The sequence below is a fragment of the Magallana gigas genome, chromosome 6 (assembly GCF_963853765.1).
Source record: "Magallana gigas chromosome 6, xbMagGiga1.1, whole genome shotgun sequence".
In the NCBI taxonomy this organism is placed as follows: domain Eukaryota; kingdom Metazoa; phylum Mollusca; class Bivalvia; order Ostreida; family Ostreidae; genus Magallana; species Magallana gigas.
The window spans coordinates 17,677,122-17,702,162 of NC_088858.1; the positions used below are offsets into that span (position 1 = coordinate 17,677,122).

The following is a 25,041-nucleotide window of genomic DNA, read 5'->3' on the forward strand; positions in this document are numbered from 1 at the left end:
CAAAAAATCTTGTCAAGCAGGGAATCCAAATTCGTTACATATATTACCTACTTCATATACCTTTAGTTTTAATTTGAAGGTCTATTTCTTTCTATCATTTTTTGTACATCCTGCAAAAAAGTGTGATAAAAAAGGGCAACTCCATGATAATGTGTATTTTAAAAAAAGTATACTGGAGGAAAAAGTAGGGGATGGGGTGGGGGCAGTCATGTTCCGTTCAAAATATAGTTCTATCAAATTATAAACTTTGCTTACTATTTCTATGTCAAGTTGTACAGTTGTGATAGATAAAAAAAAATATGATCCTAAAATTTCTCCGAACTTGATTTAATGGACATCTAGTCGATTATTGCCGCATATGCTAGCTTGTCTAGTATATGCTATTTCATCCAAGCACCTGTTTATAATGTTTATGTTATTCGGGATTTGTTCGGGTTTAACACATTTACTCATACCATGCATATATGCTTGTATGCTTTAGCTCTCTCTTCGTTAAAAATAGCATCTGAAACGTAATGATGTTTGCCTCGAATTGAAATTACTGCGGCTAGTACCGCCATATGAATACAATTAATGAATATATTAAATCATCGTGTCATCTATTTTTTAGGCATCTTGAATCAACTTTTAATATTTTGATAAGTCAAACACCAGACAAAACTCTTTCCTTAAGGTAGCTCCATACTCATAAAATTCTCTGAGGAAAGTTGAAAAACCGAACTGATTTAGACTCAATAGACTTAAATGTCACCATTTGTTAAAAAAAATATACATGTCATCACACTTTTTGAGATGCAAGATAAACATAAACTAAAGCATATTTTAGCATTAGAAAAATGTTTTTTTTTCTGTTAAAAGTAAAATCTTGTAGGCAGATATTTGTTTTGCTTGTTTAATTTTAATGTCAACTTTATCAGAAAACTAAAATTACAAAAATATTTTTAAATTAACCGTTGGAATAAGAAAAACTATAGCATTTAGACATACAACTGAGAGAAATGTCAGAAAAAGAGTTATTTCCCCTTTGTATAGATAAAATATATAAAAATTTGGAAATTTAGTATAAAATTAAGTGCGAAAATATCTTTAACCTACCAATAATTCTAATTACATCCATGTGATTATATTCACATAAAATAAATAAAACTATCTTGCACAATTTTTAAAGAATTCAAAGTTTTACAAAAAAGTGTGACGTCACAGAAAACTGGATCTACTTTAAAATACTTTATTTAAAGACTATAATAAGAAATTCATGAAATTTTGACACAGTTTAACAGATCATATTACCAAATGATTCTATCAGTTTAATCAAACTTGACTTTTTTGTTTTCACATAAGGTCAGGTCAAGGTCACTACCTTTTTCCTAAACGTAAAGGATGATAAAAATAAGTGTATATCTTTGTAGTTCTGTAGACATTTGTTTAAGATTTGAAGATTCTATTCTTTAATGAAATCATAGAATATTCGAATATCTATCAGCTTATACTACTAAATTGGAATAAATATTTATACTAAAATTTATATTGCTTAGCCCGCATTTCCTCTAATTTTCTTAAATTTTGAAGAAATTTCGATTATTTTTTTATGCTTCAAATAAAAGAATATTTTTGATTTTTATGTATTATGAAGACTTTATATAAAGATATATATAAATTGACAGAAAAGCTAATATATTGACCATCATACGAGAGAAAATTGATTTTAGTGATTTTTTCACAAAAATCAATGAATAGAATGGGCGTTTTTAAAAGCTTATAAAAATGTAATTTGATAGGCAAATCATATTTTAAAAACATATTCTGATACCTAAGTATCATAATTTTATGCCCTTTTTCAAAAGCTGTTAACTTGCATAATTTTTAAGACCTTATTCAAAGCATTATGAGCTGCAATTTTCATGTTGAATTTTTTTTTTGAAGATATTATTTTCTACTAGAATGACATAAAATATCATGGGTTTAAAATTTCTATTAGCCATATTTTTATGGAAAAAGTCGTCCAGAAGCTTTAATTGGTTGGAGCAAAATCGAAGTTTTGTCGTCCTGTACAAAGATTAATCTGCTACATGTATATTCCTTGGAAGAGAAATCTTTCCACTTACAGAAATCATTTTTTTTTTCAAATCTTATCTATCATAAAAGTTAAAGTTACATGTAGATTTATCATACTAGCAGGTTTTTGCTTCAAAATAAATTTCAAAAAAAATAATAGTCAAATTGCTTGAATATGCATACATGTACTTTGAGATGTTGAGAAATTAGTAAACGTACATTTGATTTTAGCAAGAATTGGCAAAGGTTTTTTTTTTTTCTATTTTGCATTCAAGGAGTCATTTTCTTTTGAAACTGGATGAAATTAAAAAGGAAGTAAAGAGAAAATATTATAGGCTTTAAAACAGCAGACCAAAATATACTAACATGACATTTACTATGCACCAGTTTATGACATAATATTTGAAAAACATCCAGGTAATATGTGCTTGTTTTTCTTTCGCTTTTCATTTCAGCCTTTGAATTTTTTTTTTGGTCAATTGTGTTTTTTTAAATTTTGCACAATATGTTCTAGATACGTGTAGACTGAAATTGTCAAACGAATTCAGAGGACAGAGGGACAGATAGATGTACGACGGACACTGTTTTCAAAGGTTTTAAATTTGTTTAAAACAAAGAAAGTCTTTTTAATGAATATTAATTGCTATTGGATTTCAAATGGGATGCAAATTTGATTCAATATAACCATTTAAAGAAAGACAACTCTCTCATCGAACAAAATAACAATAATACCCAGTTTTCACAGCATATACACACAAAACAGTTCTATTTATGCATTCACTGTTTGTTGAAAATTAGACAGAGGTCCCTCTTTAGTACACAAACAAAGCAATCTTTGGCATTATGATCATTTTATTAATCGTTTACTGGAGGATATAATTAGATTTTAGCAAGTGTCTCCAGTTTAACGCATTATCTAAATACAAAACATGGACAATAAAAGATATGCATATTCTTTCGTAATAAAGTACAGAGGTTTTTTTTATATAAGCTGAAAAGTGTTAGTGCAGTTGAAATTGATTTAACTTGAGAAATATACATATATACAATTCAAGTTTATACAACAATGAAAGTTTCAAACATTAAAACATTTTAAAGGTCAAATTGTCTTACTTTCTACACTAACAGCAGAAAATAAAATTGTGAAGTATTATTAGCTACTCATTGTTTGTTTAGCAGTTTAAAAATTATAAACTTTTCTAACCTATTAAAATTGAGTCAAATTGTTATTCATATAAACATACTTAAACATGTTTTCCAAAGGCAGATATATTTCCATTTTATAATAACAGGTAATAACTATTTGAGACAAGGAGGCAATTTCTTTTAATTTCAGGACCAACTTTTGTCTTGATTATTGAAGTGTAAATGATACTAATATCTCTTTTTTGGCATTAAGAAATACATGTATGCATACCATCGAACATTGTAAAATTTAGATATATATACAGAAAATTAAACTTCATTTAAAAGTATTCTAATAAATTTTTAAAAAGCAGCGTTGATGCCTTTAGTTTCTACACAAAGCCAATAACACGAACAACTGGTAACACATGACGACTGTGACAATCAATGTTTCTCAGAGTAGTAATAGAAATCGTCGGATGGTGCAGAGTTGAAGGTTTTCCCAATGTCAGCTGTCATGTCACGGAAAGATGGGCGTTGTTTTGGCTTCATTTTCCAGCATTGCTTCATTATGTTGTAATAGCTGATTATATAAAATAGGTTTTATGTAAGAATGGTATTTTTCATGTTTGGTAACTAACAATCATATGAAGAAGGAAATTTAAAGGATAAAAGGTGAAATATGTATACTAAAATACACTTGTTTTTATAAACACAGAAACTGGAGAGACATTGTTAATGTGAAATGAAATAATAAACTTACAAATCATTAGCAAATTCGGGTTTATCCATTCTATATCCGTTTCGTAGATAAGCCTGTACATCTCTGCTCCGAGTTCCCGGGTAGGGAACTTCTCCTACAAGAAATAAAATGTTATCAATTTAAATCAAACAAACTCGTATCATATAAAAAAGAAATGATTATATACATCTAGAGCATACCAAAACTGAATATCTCCCATAGAACTACTCCAAAAGACCAGACATCGCTTTTTGGTGTGGCGTGTTTCATCGTTACCAAGCACTCTGGAGCTGTCCATTTCACAGGTATACGGCTCTAAACAATTAAGTAAGGTGTGTATTTATATCACAAAATGCAAATACTTTTCAATAACTTTCTTAACTATCAAAATTATAATGAAATCATCGGTCGCAAGAAAGGTATGACGGGATAAAAATAGCTGCTTTTGAAAGTCAAAGACCAAAGTCAAAATCAAGTTTAGGGATCTTATTTATTGCTGTTGTACTTATACAAAATGTACCTTATCTTCCTTGGTATCACCATCATCATCTTTGTTTTCACATTCAGCCTCCTGTTGTTGGGGACAAAATCCGTAAATTTTAGGCTCTAGTTCACTGGTTAGAAGAACATTCCTAGCTGCCAGTCTCCTGTGAACCAGCTTGAAATATAGAATATTATTGAATTTTATTGACATCTCGAAGGATTCTGTCGGATATTCATTATTATCACAACATTGTCGATACTCTTTTCCCTACAAGTGCATGTCTTAAAACTTTGTCTTGTACTTTTACTTTAACATAAAAATCAAGAATCATTGTGAATCGTACAATTTACCTTTCTACTTTCTAAATGCAGCATTCCTTTACATATTCCGTAGCATATTCTGCAAAGCTGTTCCGATGTTTCTACATTTGCTGTATTCTTTTGTTGTTGTAACCAAGAGTTGAGCTGGCCAACCTCACAAAATTCAAGAACCATGTATGGCCCAACTATAAAAAGGAACACATTACTTAGGATTTTAAATCAAAATGACTTTAAAGAGTGAAATTAAAAACATTCTCTATATCTATACGTTATTGGTTTTAACAATAAAAGTAAGATAACTCATTTTATAATACCAAGCACTTCAATTTTTACAGTAATATAGAAGAAGAATTATTTGAAAAAAAAAACTTGCGTGTTTCGTCATCAAGCACTGCTCCCATAGAATGTAAAATGTTAGGATGTTCTCCAACTTTTGAAGCATAGAAATTTATTTTTGCTCGCATACTCATTCGATCTTCTTCTGAGGCTCCAGCTTTTTTAAAATATGTTTAGCATTGTTTGTTTCTGATTTATGACATAAATATTTATCGACAATTTTTAGAAATGAATAATTAGAAAATACCTACTTTTCAAAACTTTCGCCACAAAAGCATTCCTTCCAGAATCACTCTTCTTTGGTTGATATCTTATTTTATATATATCTGCAAACTTGCCACTTGTAAAAAGGGACTCGAGCACAATACATACATGTGGGATGACCCAGTCATCTGACTTATTCACCTCCATTTGACCATAAAGGTATATATCATCTTGATCCTCATATGGTACCTGAAATAGCGTAAAATTTTACACATCCGAACAGATTGGATTTAAGTTTGTTTTATAGATTTAGTTATATGGGATCAACTTTTAAAACTAAAAATTATACAGAAATTACTCAACAATGTGCAAGGAGCTTCAATATTTCAATTTTAGGCTAAATTGCTTATGCCATGATAGTTTAATCTATGCCTTGATAGTTTAATCGGAATCACAATAGCATTGTGACACACCTATAGAGTAAGGACTCTCCTTTCATAATCAGCTGATATTTGTTGTCGATATCGTGACACTTTGTTGATATTGTGACACATCTATAGAATAAGGGCTCTATACTCACATAACGAGCTGATATTTGTTGCTGGATTCTGTCCCGGACAACAGTCATTCTTCTCTGTATTCCCTGTTTGGCCACTGACAGCCGCCCTGTCCTCCACATTATTACTCCAGCAATAATGATTGCCAGTAAGAAAATCATCACTGAATAATAATAACTTTTTCATTTTAATTTAAAATTTATCGTCATCATTATCTACATCATCATCATCATCATCATCATCATCAGTTATGCTTGTCTTAATTGATCATCTCAAAAGTTATTGCAAGACAAGGTCTTGAATGATTTAGATTTAGTGTAGTTTGCTCTTTAGTAATCTCGATGATAAAAACAATACACTATCATTACACTGGCATTCATAATTTGTCATTACGTCTTAAAAGACGATGTGTACCATCTGCAAAACTGCACGTATCTGAGCTGCCTTTTTGTTGTTTCATTTTGTGATTGATTAGTACATATGAACTTGCAATATTTGAATTTTTCTTGAAAATCAAATTAATGTCAAATAAACGGGATAAAACTAAAATCCCCCCCCCCCCAAAACACAAAACAAAACCACTGTTACTATAATAATTTAAAACCTAATGCAAACTTTCATAAAACGCTTGATGTTTCAATTGACGAAAAATATGCAGACGGTACATAACAGAACTGAGCGCATATCCTTACTAGCTCTAGCTTTGTTCTGATAGAAATTTACGATTAAAAGAATATATCGTACCGGTGGATATTCCGGCTATTCCACCTGCTGTCAAAGCAGCCGGTGCTTCTATTGTATGGAAAGTTAAAAATATCGGGTCACTTTTCTGATCGCCATATTCTGTGACAAATGACAAATTATAGGTCGTTTCCGCTTCCAGTCCGTTCAAGTCAAAATGATCTGAGTCCTTGTCTACAAGCCGCAAAAACCTTTTCCCGTCTTTGGATACACCGGATACCGTAATTCGTGACCGTTCGTAGCAGGTTGGTGAAACGGTCCACCTCAGTCGAACGGCGTTAGAGTACGTTGTTTCAACATGCAGGTTCGTTGGTCCAGAGTCTATTAGAATAAAATAGTTTTAAATTTTATGCTGTTTCTTGTTTGTTACCAATTATCTACGTAAGATTTTTTTGTTAAAAATTACATACATTCATCGATTCCGTTTAGGGATCCAAGGTCGGTAATCTGAAATAGAGAATAATTTGATTTCTTATTATTGATTTCTTTGGCAAACTAAGTCTTTTTTTTTAGACAGATTGGTATAATTATGTTAAACAAAATCTACTGACCATATAACTCATTTGAGTTGATACCATCGCTCTGTTGTAAACAATCAGCTCTAAATTGACAAATTCATCTTTGAATGCGTCTTTAGAAACTACCATCCAGCAATTGTCGACCTTCAAATACTGACTGTAGTAAAAATGGTCCCCCATTTTGTCTGTGTACCCTTCTTTCAAGGAAAGTGCTACCTGTAATATAAGTGCCATATTATTATATCTATAGAATTCTATCCAGTTATCAATGTATTCTGTTAGTGCTTCTAAATTAAATTACTGCTTGTGTCAAATATATTATACATTTTTCACGTTGAAAGTGAAAGAACAAACAAAACCATACGTTAGATTTATTTCCCGGAATGAAATCACTTTTGAAAACAGCGCCTGTGTTGTTAGACAGAAAACTATATCTAATTCCATAAATGCCACTATCAGTATCACGGGTGTCGACAATTAATCTAAAAAGAAAAGTATTGAAAATTATTTATTAAAACGTTTGCAATTATAATTGTAACGGAACTAGTCGAATTTATTTCAAATAGTACACACAGTACTTACCGACTTGAAAAAGGAAGTGTTGAGTTTTCGATATTCTTTATAAATGTGATTTCTCCAAGGTTATCGGGGGGCGTTTCGTCAAAATAGACTTTAATCATATCAATTTTTTCATTGCCTAAAATGTCGGTAGCTTTCACCCACACATTTAGAGAGTCGCCATTACTTCTGATGGCATCAAATGATGCCGTTTGAGACATAAAGTTATCTGTAGGATCTTTCCAATCATTAGGTGGATTATTGCCTTGATTTGAATGACGAAACGTATATTGAAATTTAACTACTCCATGTGCATTCGTTATTCCTTTAAGCGTTCTCATGCCGTCTTTGTCTTCTAAATTATCTGGTACAGCTTTGTAAAAATTAGCATCAGAATTAAAGTACTTGTACGGTGAAACCGGGCTTAATAGTTTGTTGCGTTCAAGAAAATTGTTCCAGAAATGACTCTTCCATGACACAGAGATTGGATTTGTTAGGTTATTTTGCCATTTGTAACTCGTTTCTTCCGCAGCACTAGTTGCAACCATTGGTGACGAGTCGTCTGTTGTTATTGAAGACTGTGTATCGTACAAAACAAGTGTTCTAGCATATTGTGAATTGTTGGCTCTATCAACTACATTTAAAATATACGAATACATTCCGGGTTCAGCAGGAGTACGGGTATAATTCCGCGAAGATTTATCAAATGTGAATATGTTCAGTGGTTTCCACAACTCTATTTCACTTAAATTTCGATTATTGTTTGGGTTTACCCGTAGAAAGAACTCTTCAATTTGGTATTTGCCAATTCCAGACAGAACGTCATCCCAACCATCCCAGGTAAACTCTATTGCACTCTATAACAATCACATGCGAATAGAAACAAAAAAGTGTATTTTAGATATATAACCATCATTGTACAATCACGCATTTCTGAGTAAATATTTTAAAAAATTAAAATTGTATAATTGTGTTAAAAAAATGAATTCTAGGTTTAACGCCTTATCAAATTGCCCAAACAATATTGTTTATATACACATGTATGTACATGTATATGATAAAGCCTCGACGTAAAAAATTTACGCGAGGACATTTTTATGCAAAGATTTCCAAAATAGACTTTACTGGAAATATGTTTTCATTATTACATGTAACTTGTTTTTAATCAAATCGAGCAATATCATAAAATTGCTATTGTGTGTTATCATGAAATGAGTGATTATAGAATTGTTGATGAATACATTTTGACAGGATTATTGTAGATTATATTCATGATGAATACGTATATGCACATTATATTTGATAAAATACCTTTGTGACATCTTTGGTGACATTGAAAGCTATTGATGTACATGGAACATCGTCTAACCGACAGTGTACTGGTTTCCTAAAGTCGAAGCGAAACATCATCGACTTTTCCGCAGTCTGCCCGATGAACGGGTCAACGACTGTAGATGACTCTGTCTTTAATTTTCTAAACCCGCCATTCACGGCAATGACGGTCAGCGTCAAACTAGAATAAAATCAGGCACAATAACTCTACAGAACTTGGCATGAATTCTATAACTGATACACGTGAACTATTTCAATAGATGTTTATAATCGCTTAAGAAAAACATCAATTATCAATTCTATGTAATAATGATCAATATTTAATTAACTATTATATTTTGATTTTGTTTTCCCGAGGACTAGCAAGTGAGAGTTTTATTCACAAGAAGCAATGATCTTTGCAAATCCCTGTAAAAGTGGTAAGGCCTTGCATTTCGTCCATTTTAACACAATCAAACCCTTCAAAACTCTCACCTTTCACCTTTTGAAACGGAACGCGGTTTCTGTACAAAATAATATGAAATGTCGAGATAAGTAATGCGAAACGTCGGCCATATTGCCGAATGTAAATTCTCACCACCCGGACACAGAAATATATACGGAGTCCCGTGCCATGTTTAAACAAATTGTAACATTTTAGTCCGAGAGAAAACAATGATTCTTACATAGAATTGATTTTAAATTGTACTGTACATGTTTCTAATACTTACTTATCTCCGTCCTCCAACAGTCTGTCAAAGTTTTCGTTGCTTATATTACAAGCGTATACACTCGTGTTTGGGGCTAAAGATCCGGGTCGATTTGAACAATCGTAAAACGAACTATTTAAACTTATAAATGGGTTGTTTGGATCTGTAAATCAAATTATAAAGTATTAATTAAAAACAATCTCCTAATAACATTACCAAACATTTTTTTTGCATGGAGTTAATTATAAAATTAATGTTTTTGCAACATCTGAAGTCCATTTACAAGTCCTCTCTTCTCTTTTTGCCTTAAGAGTGTGTTTATTTCTAAACGTTTTTAATCTAACATAAAACTAAAAAAAAAGATATACTCGAACCTCTTCTATCAACCTTATGCAGATCTAACCGCATTCTCCCTTTAACTATCCCAAGTGTATAGTTTTCAACATAGTCTGGTAGTTCATATTCCATTTCAGGAACATACATTGCAGTAAAATCTGCATTAATGTAGTTGTAGTCTTTGTCGCTCAGCCACAATTCGTCAACTTTTGTTGAGTTTGGTTCTGAAGAGTCCGTCATAAACCTATAAAGTTCCTCTTTATCTCCAGTTCTCTCTATATTAGCCAGAAATGCAGTGGCTTTTGTAATAATTGGGGTGTTATAGCTATCCACTGAAACATCCATAATAAGGATAGAGTAAAATGTAGTATAAAATGGTAAGTAAATACACGTGTTTTCATATTTTCTATATATTTTATAATGTTTACATGTACATAGAAAATGTTCTTTCTTTAAATTTACATGGATATCATACATGAATGCAAAATCGGAAATGTTTTTTAATATACGATAAAAAACCCATTACTTCAAATATATTTCGATTGTTTTTACTTTACATTTATATTAGTATTTACAACAAGCAAACTGAATAAGTGTGACAACTTTTTGAAGTATGATTGCAAAATTCCTTTGCCCTTTCGCAAAATGTCATAAACTTTCATTTTAAATCTTTTCAGACAAAGTTACATGGATATCTAGAACGAAATTAAAAAATCTTAACTTACACGTTTTACATCGATTAAGTCCTGTATCTCCTGTGAATCCATCACTACACTGACAGCTGATTGTGTCAGAGCAATTTCCAGGAAAGCATGGCGAATGGTGGGCGCAGAGCGCTGTTGATTTCAAAAAACATGAATACATATTACAATTCATTGAAAAAAACATGAGAGCATGTCACAGGCGCTTGTTTCTATAATAAAAGTTCACCAGATAGTAAAATAAAAACACAAGGTAAATAACTCCGAATTCCACGGAGTACCCCCCCCCCCTTCCGTGATTTGCAATAAATTTTGCTTTCGACGTAAAAGAAGCGGACAAGTGTTTAACATCATTCGCTTCTTTGACAATTACCGACAATATCTGGCATGCTTGTCTTTATTTACTTCCATATCATTAAGCATCGTCCAAACATTGCTCGCCGACAGGAAATACTTCACACCACGAACATATATGTACTGGTCTCGGGAAGAATGCAGAAATCGATATCAAATTGTTTAAAAAAAAAAAATACTATGTTTTAAAATATTGCAAACCTTAAACATGGTGATAATCAACCGGAAAAAATTAGAAAACTACGTACACCTAATCTAAAGATTTTTAGCTTTCCCCAACCCCCAAAGTGATACGTAGACAAATGACGTGCACATATTCAGCCCGAGACTTTTTCAGCCGGCGAGCAATGTTTGATATTCTTATTAGAGATTAAAAATTTTAAATTAATGAGAATGAATACACCGAATACTTTTTTAACATATTCCTGGTTTCCTGGTATAGTTGGGGATTAATATAATATATAAAACTTTGTTTCACAGTGTAAAGGTATCCATTGTATTAGTACTGTGCTTTTTTTTTTTTACGAACCTGTTCATTGATCTATACAGAATGACCCGATTTTCAATTGCATTATTTAAAAAGCATATCATTGGTGAATATTGAAACAAAAAGAACATAGCCACTCAAATACTTACGATCTTGACAACGATCACCTATGAATGTCTGCTTACAGGCACATTTTCCGGGTGATACACATGTTCCGCCGTTCTCGCAGTCGGGGGTACAAATTGCTGAAACAGAACATTCAGTTGTAAACTATTTTCTTATACATTTCTATATGATTCCGAAAAGTATGGTTTAATAACGAAAAATAGAAGTTAAGAGTAATAAACACTTAAAGAAAAAAACCAACAAAACGACATCAAAATTTAGAATTCAAAGTGAAAGTATAATAAATGACTTGTAGATGTAACCTTCCCGCCTCCTCTTGTTTTGTTTCAGCTGGGGATTCGGACCGAACCTTTCCCCACTTACAAACATTTTTATTCATCAAATCATATTTTTATCTTTATTTAGGTAGTACAAAACAAATAAGCTACAATTTTCCTATGATTAAATTTCTCTGAAATTTGGATATTTTGTTATTTGCAAGGAAGGCGGTCTAAAAATATGTAAAAATAATAAAAATCCGACCCGGCAATTTTTGCCCACATCGCCTCAAACCTGTCATTTGAATCTCCTTTTAAGAGATTGTAAAATTGAATTACTGTAGTCATTGTTAGAATTTGTTTTTGTTTTTTTAAAGATATTACAAATGTTTGTAATATTATTTATGCAGGGGACCTTTTTTACAGTGATTTACTTACCGACACTAAAAATTCAAAATTGTAACTGATGGTATATCTGATGTAAAGTAAAGATATCACAATAATTATATTTTTAAGACGAAAATTTCCATCACTCAAGGTCTTTATCATGAACAGGTTTCGAAATTATCAAAATACGACGTATCTCATTTTTTCTTGGATAGTTCATTGATATGATATGTATTATTTTCTTAAGATGGTGGACTAAAACCAACTTTTACATAATATTAATCATCATATTGGGTATTTAGGAAACTATTTCAAATAATTAATTACACAGACGTCTCTTACTACTTTATTTGTTGTTATTTTGTATTTTTGATATACTATTGTTTTTCCTAGTTATACTGTTTTTATTGTGTAAATAAAAAAACTAGTTAAAAGTTTACAATAGAAAATCTTGGAAATTGTTTGTCTCAACCAGTGATTCACGTGTGTTGATTGCATATTTTTTTACCTTGAAATTTATCAAGCTGTTATAATTTTTTTTTTCAAATACACTTCTGCCAATACCTTGAAATTATATGTCTTTAAATTTGTGTTATGACTGAAGGAGGAAGCAAAAAAGCGTTGACAACAAATATGATAATGATTTTTAGTTGTGAACAAGACAGCTTTTAAAAACTCAAGATAACTTTTGACCCACTCTTTTCCAATTATATCGTAGAAGGCGGAGTTAAGAGAGAGAGAGAGAGAGAGAGAGAGAGAGAGAGAGAGAGAGAGAGAGAGAGTGTTAAGGGGTAAAGAGTAACAATCATTACATGTAGTTATAAACAGGCAAATAAATACCCTACATGTGCTGATGCAACTATTACAATGTTTTCACGTAAGATTGGTTGTTGACAACAATGTCTACACATCGGAATGACGTACAAATGTAGCGTCAAAAATACCCAAAACAAAATATTGGCTTGTTGCTTTAAATGTAATTTAAATGCAGATATCTATTTTCATTATATGATTGATTAATATTAATTCGTCGCTCTCTGACTGGCTGATATCAACAATCTAGAAAAAATAAAACATTATATTCATCTGCACGTGACCCATTAGATTAATTTAACGTTTGATGTTCTCTATAATGGACTAAAAATAAATCGTTCATTGAAATATCGCGTCTCCCAATTCTTCGGCAAGGGTTACAAAGTAAAATCTTTGCTTGATACATGCAACACTCAATTTGATGTCCGTATCAATTCGTCGGTGAATCAAATTATTATAATGCTGTTCCGATAGGGCCACTTCGACCTTCGCACTTTCGCCTTTAGGTCAAGGTGTGAGAGTGCGAAGTTGCGAAGGCGAAAGAGCGAAGGTGCGACGGCGAAGGAGGGAAAGTGCGAAGATGCGACGGCGAAGCGCGAAGATGCGAAGGCGAAAGTGCGAAGTTGCGATGGCAAAGAAGCGATACTACTATCGCAGCAGATATCTATTTTCATTATATGATTGATTAATATTAATTCGTCGCTCTCTGACTGGCTGATATCAACAATCTAGAAAAAATAAAACATTATATTCATCTGCACGTGACCCATTAGATTAATTTAACGTTTGATGTTCTCTATAATGGACTAAAAATAAATCGTTCATTGAAATATCGCGTCTCCCAATTCTTCGGCAAGGGTTACAAAGTAAAATCTTTGCTTGATACATGCAACACTCAATTTGATGTCCGTATCAATTCGTCGGTGAATCAAATTATTATAATGCTGTTCCGATAGGGCCACTTCGACCTTCGCACTTTCGCCTTTAGGTCAAGGTGTGAGAGTGCGAAGTTGCGAAGGCGAAAGAGCGAAGGTGCGACGGCGAAGGAGGGAAAGTGCGAAGATGCGACGGCGAAGCGCGAAGATGCGAAGGCGAAAGTGCGAAGTTGCGATGGCAAAGAAGCGATACTACTATCGCAGCTTCGCCATCGCAACTTCTCACTCTCGCCTTCGCATTCGCCTTCGCCTTTTTATAATTGTGGAGCTCTCTATCGTTTAAAGAAAATTTTAGCTTATAAAAGGACATCTGAGGCAGACGATGAACTTTTTGTAATATATATTTTCAACAGCCTGCGCAGATCCATAACTTTTTATAGGAGGGGGTGGATGGATAATTATATTTGTCGGGTGTGGGGGAAGGTTCCGAGACATATTTTGGAGATTTTATTATATATACAGTCATTTCATGCATATCTTTTACAATTTAATGCTATGCTATGGTATGCGATTTTAATGATATGCTATGAGATTTGTATGCTATGCTATGAGATTTGTATGCTATGCTATGAGAATTTGAAATGAAGGGCTTAATGATATTGTATGCTATGCTATGCTATGGTATGCTATGAGATTTGAACAAAATCGCCTCCATACACAGAAGAGTTCCTCACATTTCGAAGTAAAATAATAAGAAGCCAAAGATTACCACAAATCTGTCATGTAAACATTTATTTTATCAAATAAAAACATTTAAAACCGAGTTAAAATACCGTTGTATGCTATGCTATGGTATGCTATGGTATGATATGACGAATGCGATTCTATGAGATTGTATGCTATGGTATGAGATTCCAATGCTATGCTATGAGATTTCAATGCTATGCTATGAGATTTCAATGCTATGCTATGCTATGGTGTATGTTGTAAAAGATATGCTTGAACTGACTGTAATTAATAAAATTAAATTTTTCGGGGGATGAGATCCGGACCCTCTCTCCCCCTTTTACTGCATGTGTGAAGTTATTAATATTGAATTTTCCGGGGGGCGGACCCCCTCTCCCCCTCTAGATCCATACAGACAGCTGGTAAGTGACAGGAGTCTGGAAGTGCATATGTATACATTATGGCGGACATTACATTTTATATGGAGTATATAATGATTAGACATAGCCAGCACTTGTAAACATATATGTCACATATACACATTAAAATATTTATAAACATTCATAGTAAGCACAATGGCCTAGCGCATGCGTACCAATGATATCATGGATTAATTTTTCAAAAACAATAGGAAAGAAAACCCGTACATTCTGTAATGTTTTGACATAACGTCATCCCCAAATGCATACAATGTAAAAACTTTTGCCAGTTTGTAACTATAACGATGATCCATTTAATCTCTCTCTCTCTCTCTCTCTCTCTCTCTCTCTCTCTCTCTCTCTCTCTCTCTCTCTCTCTCTCTCTCTGATTGGACAAAGTTTAGTCAAAACGTCACGTTGAAACTTCTCTGGGGTTAAAACCTATGAAAAGCTTCTACGTAGTTCCTTTATAAGTTCATGTCCGTCAAAACCATAAAGATGCAGCCGTTAAACCAGTGTGACGTCAAAAATATGACCTCTTGATCCATTAAAATTTACATGGAAATATACGTTTTTGCTATTCATTAAGTTCATTTAGTGAATAATATTTGCAAATTTTAAAATATGTGTCGTAAAAAGTAACATCTTACGTGTTTGGCACTGGGAACCTTTGTATTGACCTGATGGACATGAGCATACTTTTGGTGATGCACATGTTCCACCGTTCAGGCATGGGGGATCACAGACAGCTGTAGAAAAAAAACATATCATAGTGTGACATTTCATGTAATTTATCACCAATTTCATTTAATTATACTTAATTAGATATTTTGAATGAAAATTGCAAAGACTCCTTACCTTGGTTGCAGTAGGGACCCGTGTAAGCATTTGAACACTGGCAATAATTCGGACTACTGCAGTATCCTCCATTTTGACATTGAGGATTACAGACCGCTGTAAAATAACAGTTCATTCTTGATTAGTACCATTAATAATATTTTCAATATTTTGGTTTTAAACTCATCATGATCACGTTTTTCTTTTTTTTATTTGAACTTATTTGATTGTATGTATGATATCAAGTGGGGTTGAACACGAGTTTGGCAACTTACTTCAGGTAGGGTTTTATCTTTTTTTCTTCCTTTAAAGCATAACCACAATTTGAGCAATATATTTTCAATATAGCTTTTTCTTTTCAATAGTTATAAAAAATGCTTCATTATTCTATTAAATGGTCTACCTTTGAATATCAAATGTCAAATTGCAGCACTATACAGAGGTCTCAACTCTTTGAAATGTAAAAATGTCCGTGTTATGTTTTTGTTTACATACAATATGCTGGATAAAAAATAACACCTTCAACAAAATAATATGTTATATTCAAAATTTTTTAAATTGAGTTCAGGTGAAGATGAATAAATGCATTAATATTTTTTTTTAATGTTTGTAGTTTTAGTTTTCTGACACAGTTTACAATAAAATTAAACATGATAAACAAGTTTCTGCGTACAAAGAATTTACTTTATAAAAAAAATTACAGTTTGCTGATGTTAAGATATTTTGTAGTTTATGTTTATCTGACATCTCAAATAGTGTGGTGACATGTATATTTTTCCAATAATTGATGAAATTTAAGTTTATTTAGTTGAAATCAGTTCTTTTTTAAAACTTTTACGAATGGAGTTACCTTAGTAAGTAACTGTTTCAGTTTTTCTGACGGGCAAACACATTTTCGATACATTCACATTGCATCCAAATGCTTTACAGTAAAACACGGTTATAGCAAACTCGCTTATTATAAATTGACGCTTATTGCGATATAATTATTACTTCCCGTGACTTAATTACATGTTGTACACTTGGCGGATATAACGAATTACGCTTAAAACGAAGTAAAATTAAAAGTCCCAGGCACCTCGTTACATGTATAAGCATGTTTTACTGTATTTCATACGTTCTGAACAATCAATGCCGCTGTATCCACCATAGCAGGTACATCGATTGGGACTTGTACAATACCCATGGCGACATTGTCGATTGCACCGTGCTGCAAGGAAAAAAGGTATAAAAACTCTAATGAAGGTAATATAAGCCATTATAAGATAATATCAATCTATGTTGAAGAAAACAAAATATTAAATTTCGCTTCTCACACATATAAAAATCTGCTTAGACTTATATAAGAAAATATTGAATCTAAAGACATATTGAATGTGCCCGTATTTAATTGACTGAAAACATCTACTCGTCTTTTTAACATTAATAATTACTTAATTCTGTTTCCTTTGGTTTCAATATATCTGAAAAAGATTGTCTTACGAGTTTGGCATGAATTGCCTTCATATCCAGATGGACATCTACAAAGATTTGGAGCTACACAAACTCCACCGTTCTGACAGCTGCAAATTGCTTTAAACAAAAGAATGGCACTTTGTTTAACAGGTATGGCAAAAAGTCATTTTGAGAAAATCATGAACAAACATCTTTGCCCTGGTTACTTTTTGTAGTAATTCAACGCCACCACAGATCTGTTCAACTCAAATGATTTCGTTTGTTTTTGTTTTTTGTAAATGCTAAGAAGACTAAAATTTTGTAGTATTTCTTGTAACGCAATACCTGGTATATAGCAATTTGAAACGATTAGTATTTTTGGAAATGAAATATGCAAGAAATAGATTTGTAAGGATGTGAAATTGTTAAAAATAAAATCTGATTTTGATTTAAGTGTTAAATTGAACATAAAACAGTCATCAAAATTTGAGGAACAAAATTATCTTATAGTTTGTGATTTGACAGCTGATCGATTCGTTCAACAAGAGACAATTTTTGTAACGCATACTTTATTTAAACCCTTGATTAGTGAAAAAAGGCAGTGAACATCGCAACTTTATTGTCATGCTTAATTTCGTGCATTCGTTCTAAATGAAATCTCGTTCCACTATAACATGCAATGGACATCACTTGCTGTAGGTAAGAGTCTGTAAGAAAATTGTCTTTGTTTTATCTGTCCAGTATGAAAAAAAAACGCCGCCTTATGCTCCCCAAGGAGCGAACAGGAATAAGTCAAGTAAGTAAGTCTTGAAAAAAAAAAACAATGAAACCACACTCAGCATAGTATGATGAAAGCCGTTTATTGCTCGAATTTTAATAAAATTTTGGTTTTGTTTCATTTTTATTCCATTTTAAATGATGAAAAAAAAATTTAATAACTTTATTACAATTACAATTATTTATTTGACTTTATCGGGCTTGATTTCGGTTTGTTTCGATTTTGAAATTCGGTTTGGTTTTCCTGCCATTTCGTCTCACAGTGTACAGGTTCACGCGCCCTGAGTTTAAAAGTACTTTTACAGTTCATGGCGTCATTTGCATCATTTCGAATGGTAGACAATCTCATCGTATGTTTATGTACAATTTTTGTGTAACATGTTTATTCAAAATCTTTAATTTATTGATTCTTTATTTATTTATTTACAATTGCACAAAAATACACGAAAACTCTTTCCATATGCATATCGCCTAAATCTGAAAACCTACCTATTAGCACTTTATTTCCTCGGCAAAAATAACCATTTCAGTAAATTTGTTATAAGAAAACTGAAAAATGTACTCTCATAGGAATATCTTGTTTTTCAATAAGACACCTTTCAAATATCATTTAATTCAATGCAAACGTAAACATGAATTAGTTTGCAAATGAACTTACGTATTGAACAATCACTGCCAGTGTATCCAGAGCAGCATCTCTTAACATACCTGTACTTCACTCGGGTAACACCGCGATAATGCGTGCTGAAATAAATAATAATCACCGGAAGTCAGTAGTAACTTAGGCGCATTTCAAAATATTACATTCATCAGTTTCGACTTGTTATTATTTTTTTCTCCCATTGTCGTTGTTTTTAATACTATGGACCTTATATATTTTTGTGAATATCTTTCTTTGTACAATGCAAGTATCACTAAACAAACTTTACACATTATTCATCAGTTGTATGACGGTTATATTAAACAGATTTTGAATTTTCTTGTTTGAATGTTATAATTCCGCTTAAATTCTTAACCCAGGATAATTGTTTCAAATTTGTTGAAATCGAGTTTAAGAAAAATAAACAAAATTAAGCTAAATAAATGTAGTATAGGGTATATATAATACAATAAAAAGGCAAAATACGCCTATCTTTTAGGGTTTCACGCGTCTTCTTTAAGTAAACACTATATACACAAAGTAACTGGTATTCAGGAAAGCAGAGCTGCTGCATTTAATATTAAAAGGAAGAAAACATATGTTTGCGTAAGCGGTTTTTAATTTTGACCTTTCTTCAGGTAGAAAATGGGTTGCTTTGAATACACTTTTTGGTTTAAATAACAAAGGGAACATTCTTTCATTGGGCTAACACTGACTGACTCAGGGTACACCTTCAATACTTCAATGCAAAATGTCGAGTGTCAACTCAATTGTAAACATGAGAGAGGCTAAACGTCTTTTATTGTACGATTGAGTAATTTCTAGCTCTTTGATTTGACTGATATCAAATGTTCTGGACAATATAAGTTATACTCAACTTGACTCTCAAGGTTAATATTGCATCAGATTTTTTTTGTACAATACTTGTACAATTGCCTATTATTATCCTTTCATGTTAAGTACTTAAATACTTTGACACAGTTGATAATCCGTACTAATATCTTCATCGTTTGCAACACACTTAGCAAAGGTACCACAACAAATTGTTACATGTGCGTAAATTATGCGCGTACAGTTCGCCGTAGAATTCACGCCAGCAGTAAAGTTTTCCTTAAAATTAAGACATTTGGTACAATAAAATAAATTGTGTCTGTTTAGGCAACCGTTAAGTTGACGCCCCTTTAAAACCATTGTCAACATCCACATCGTCTCCGTTAACAATAGTTTTCCGGGGGTTGTCAATTTCCACTGTTGTCCTCTCAAACAGGCACACTTTATATATTATCATTCCTGTCGTCCAATGAAATATTGCATGTTTCACTGTGTTTAGTTATAACTAAAATATGACATTAACTAACTGAATTAAGGTTATGAGTTTTCCTTGTTTGATAACACTGAATTTGAAAAGTCAATTTGTCACTGAATCATATAATAAATCAATTATGGCTGGATTTTCAAATAATGTGATGACTCGGTGGTAATTATTTTACTTCCTGGCTAGCTAAATCACTCTTTTTTTTTTAAATCAAGCAACAATTATAAAGTATCAGTGAGATAATTTCGTTTCAATTATGGTTTAAATTTGCTTTTGCTATGATCTTTCTTTATCTAGAAGAACGACATACATATACAAGTGGTGACGCAATAATCCATGACTTCTTCATCAAGTCCGGATCTAAAAAGGACTTTTTTTTAATACGATATACGTCTTTAACTAAAAATATTCAAAATATCTTATTCAAAATCAAAACCATTTTATGGAAAGAAATCCAATATTACCATTTTCGTCTCCCCCACCAACTTCTTCTCCAACACGAACACACTGTTACGGTATAGTAAACTGGCCCAGGTTGAATTGTAAAACAGGGAGCTGTTCTAAAATTGGTATAATTGAAATCACAAAAATTACAATTCCGAAATAAAACAAAAACAGAAAATAAAACAGAACAGATACATGTAACAATAACTCATTTGATAACTCTCCAGAAACAAAATGAACACTGATATAAACAAATCATTTACAACTTATTTTGAATATGGATCATATCAAAATCTTGCTCAATAATACACCGTATATAGTGGATGACCGTTATTCAACAACAGGGGAAATATGTTGAGCATAATTATATTCACCTAACGCAATGTAAGATTTGAAGCATCTTGCGTTTTCAAAATATGTATAAGTCAATTGCTTTCACTAAAAACATTCATTTTTCTCATATTGACTTAATTTTAAAGCTTTATATATATTAACAACCGAATCGAATCTGTTCTTCTAATGAAATCTTAGAAGAACAGAGCAGAATATTAAAATCCCATCTGTGTAATCGAGGCTATAAAGCCCACACAGTTCAATCTGCAATTGATGAGATTACTACAAAAGACAGGAAAACCCTTTTACAATACAAAGAGAAAACAGACAAAAACAGGGTTCCACTTGTCACTACATATCACCCCGCCCTTAAGAACCTCAACAGCATCCTTAGAAATAATCTGCCCATTTTTTACTCCAACGAAAGAATGGTTGATCTTTTCAAGGATCTACCAATGGCTGTGTTTAAACGCCCGAGGAACTTAAAGGACATGGTAGTGAGGGCAAGATTAGACAACCCGTTGCCAAATGGTGGTTTTAAAACATGTTCCGATACCAGATGCCTGTTGTGCAAACACAGCACCAACGCAGACAGTTTTAAAAGCCCCATCACGAGTCGCACCTACAAGATATTTGGCAACACTTCTTGCCGCACAGACAGCTGCATCTATCTCATCAGTTGCAAAGTCTGCTCTAAGCAATACTTTGGCGAAACAGGTGACCTCCGCAGAAGGATACAACCACCGCTCTACCATAAAGACCAAAAAAGTCAAGGAGCCCGTCAGAGAACATTTTAATACAAGTGGCCATAAATGGGAAGACATGACAGTATTGGTTATTGACAATAATCCTCATTGGACAGACGCGGAGAGGAAGAGCAAGGAAAAGTTCTGGAAGCACAGACTCAAATCATTCAGACCTGATGGCATGAACAAACAAATGGACTTCACTAAAATGAACGTCTCATAGCCATACATCACCTGACACCCACATAGTAATTTCATGAAATCTGTCAACTGCGCCTCTTCCATTCATTTATTAGTTTCTTTACTACCTTTTATTTGTAAATAATTTTTTCTTAATTTTATTTATTTATTTTCATTTAATTTTATCTCTTTTTAATTAAAAATTCGAGTCTATATCATAAGTGCCGTACGAGTTAACAACGGGGGTTCAAATTTTCATTTATTAACTCGGACGCCAATTTTAATTAGCTAATTAACTTAATCAGGCGTGAAGTTGGCAATCGATTGATTACTTTATAGCGATCGACGAAAGTAGCAACACCTTCTTTAAGAATGTGAACAAATGTTTATAATGTAGCTGTTCTTTTTTATTGATTTTTAAGTAGTTTAGTAGTAGCTTTAGATTTTGTTTTCTTTGTTTTGTACTCATGTAATTTATTTTTTGGTCCTGAAGAAGGGACTGATAGTCCCAAAAATTTGACAATTTCTATTGTTCTTTTTGGTCCTGAAGAAGGGACTGGTTGTCCCGAAAATTTGACAATTTCTATTGTTCGTGTCGCTAGCCATTTTTAGCGTTTATATATATATATATATATATATATATATATATATATATATATATATATATATATATATATATATATATATATATATATATATATATGTGTGTGTGTGTGTGTGTGTGTCATCAAATAATTATCATTTCGCTGAAAAAGTATGATCTACCGTTTTCTTTTTCAATCAAATCCTTTTTGGAATTAAACTTTTTACATTAGTCTACCTCTTATTATCTTGTGTTTTTGGCCATGTGTTAAGATACTCTTTCAAATGCATTTATTGCATTTGGTTCATTTATCTGATTTGAACTTTTGTGATTCGGCTGCAGGTGTTCCAATTGCAAGATATCATATATTGTCAGTTGTCATATACTTAACCTTATTTATTTTAAATCAAAAACTAAAATAAATATCCTCACTGCCTAAAGTCAATAATAACGTTCAACCCAATATGAATAAAATAGACTTAAGTTTAACATTACAATATTTTGAAGGAAAAAAATGATTATAATTATAAATTCCGAAAGACATAAAGCTATATACAAATTCATGTTTTATTCAATTCATGCATAAATTACTCGCTGCACTTACCTCACAATGGAGAAAATATTCAGTAAAAAAAGACCAAAAAGAGAGCCAACCGTGCTTAAGTTCATTGTGATAGATTCTTAAAGAGAAAAGTACGGGCGTCAACTTTTATAAATATTTGAGGACATGACAGGAAGAAAATGAAAAGATCCAATCGCTTAGCTTGATTTAAGTTTTCCAATCAGATTCTAGAAAAACCTTAAGTGCGCCGTGAGGACTACACTTTAATTCGCATGGTATCTATAACGTGCGTAAAGAAACTACAAAAACAAGCGTATGTAACACTGTATTCTGCTGTGTTCTCTGTGTTGTGTATATGTGTTCAAGATTGTGAATAACTTTGCGAAAGTTTTTTTTTGCAGCTACCATCTTTTTCTATACTTTAGTAGTATAAGTACATTTGAAGACATTCATTTGATTTTTATTTGCAAATTGAACACATCATCAATATGTAACCACTAAAAAGTTCGTTGTCTGATGGTGTTAAATTGCATAAGATATACGTACACGTACATGTACATACATTTCTTTATTTACATAAATATCGAAATTATGTTTTATTACTGAAAATCTTTTAAAAAATATAGCTGCGGTGAGGCTTATTATTACAAAATGATTTTAGCTAGAAGCGTTATGAAGAAAGTCTGGAAAAGAAGATTTTTGGAATTTTAAAGAGTAAAATATTAAAATTATATTATAAATTATATTATATTAAAAAAGAATGTATTGAACATTATCAGTTTCTGTGAAATGAAGCTAATAGGATTTTTTTTTTTACAAATATCTGGAAATGACCGCCTTAATCCCCCCTAAAAGAATCTAAAAAACTCAAAAGAAGAAAGAAAGAATGTTATTTAATTGAAAATATTTCCTAATTTCACTACAGAAAAAGAAAACAGAAGCAAAAAGAAGGAACAGAGAAGATAAAAACCGATAAGACTCAATATTATACTACGATCTAGATTTAAACAACAGTGGATAGAAATTACAATAGAAATGTCTGACAGAAAGGTACGAAAGCCGAGAAGGATCATTCGAGATTCGAGATTCGAAATACGAGATTCGAAATACGAGATTCGAGATTCGAAATTCGAGATTCAATATCTAAATTAACCAATCAAATCAAGGAACTGAAAATATGTATCCTAGCGACATCAAACTGTTCTAAATAAAGATCATACGTACATGCTCTTATATACAAATAAATGCTATGTTCACTTCTCCCTACCTAACTAAATAATTATTTGTATTTACTTTTACAGAGAATATCTAAGTAGACTAGTAATAATGCAGTGTGCTTCGCGGATCTAAGTGATTTTGTTTGCCCTGGTGCATTTCCACCTGATGCGTTTGAACCCTAAGGTATTTCACCACCAGTAATTGTTTAAAACCCGGGTTTATTCACCCCTTTTGTGTAAAAATGCGGTTATGGTAGAGAACTTCATAAGCGTAGCTAATTTTTTCTGTAGGGGGTCCTAGGCCAATTTTAAAAATTTTTACTATGTAAATTTAATAAGCTCCAATTTTCCCGAGGAGGGGGTCCAGATCCCCTGACCCCCCTCCTTTCTAGATCCCCGCATGAAGATTAGTACATGTATCTAAATAATCTAAATATAAATAATTTGTCCTGTTTCACTAATAAATATAAGCATTACTTATCGTTTTTATATATGCATACAGTGATACACTAGTACTATGATTATAAACAAATCATTGAGATATTATCACATCATACGGAATTATTAATAAATACATTTTTTTTTCCTTTTCCTCAGTAAACAACTTATTATGAGTCTTACTTTTGGAATTGTTTTCAATATAGAAGGATACCTACTCTCTACAATTAAAGGTAGGAATGATAGGGTGCCAATTTGTTCACATTGCCGATTTCTTGTGTAGAGAACAGTAAAACCTTTTATTTGATTGTGCATGAATATTTCAAAATTAATTGTTGTACATAAATTTTGTTATAATTCATTCATTGATATATCAACAAGAAAGAATAAAAG

The 25,041-nt window shown here is 32.1% G+C and overlaps 2 protein-coding genes across 2 annotated transcripts in view; both read right to left on the reverse strand.

The window, feature by feature from the left end:
• The window catches only part of LOC117688892 (uncharacterized), a 65,004-nt gene that overhangs the window by 6,396 nt on the left and 33,567 nt on the right, over positions 1 to 25,041 (reverse strand). The window lies entirely within an intron of this gene.
• On the reverse strand, positions 1,994 to 23,174 carry LOC105326363 (uncharacterized). Its single transcript, XM_034467745.2, has 25 exons — positions 23,036 to 23,174; positions 20,610 to 20,705; positions 18,849 to 18,934; positions 17,462 to 17,551; positions 17,097 to 17,189; positions 16,001 to 16,096; positions 15,793 to 15,891; positions 11,689 to 11,784; positions 10,723 to 10,833; positions 10,036 to 10,329; positions 9,683 to 9,824; positions 8,952 to 9,153; positions 7,665 to 8,497; positions 7,447 to 7,564; positions 7,116 to 7,298; positions 6,975 to 7,011; positions 6,568 to 6,885; positions 5,847 to 5,986; positions 5,314 to 5,515; positions 5,100 to 5,219; positions 4,757 to 4,911; positions 4,443 to 4,580; positions 4,123 to 4,237; positions 3,944 to 4,037; positions 1,994 to 3,763 (listed from the first exon to the last, which is right to left on the reverse strand). Exons 1-25 carry the CDS (start codon positions 23,098 to 23,100, stop codon positions 3,625 to 3,627), a joined length of 4,062 nt encoding a protein of 1,353 aa, XP_034323636.2. The 5' UTR covers positions 23,101 to 23,174; the 3' UTR covers positions 1,994 to 3,624.

Coding starts and splice junctions, on each gene's coding strand:
- LOC105326363 (XM_034467745.2), bottom strand. CDS start 23,100: ATGAACTTAAGCACGGTTGGCTCTCTTTTTGGTCTTTTTTTACTGAAT. Junction 18,935..20,609: donor TGGTGGGGGAGACGAAAATG/GTAATATTGGAT, acceptor TATTTATTTCAG/CACGCATTATCGCGGTGTTA. Junction 17,552..18,848: donor TGGCAGTGATTGTTCAATAC/GTAAGTTCATTT, acceptor TTTTGTTTAAAG/CAATTTGCAGCTGTCAGAAC.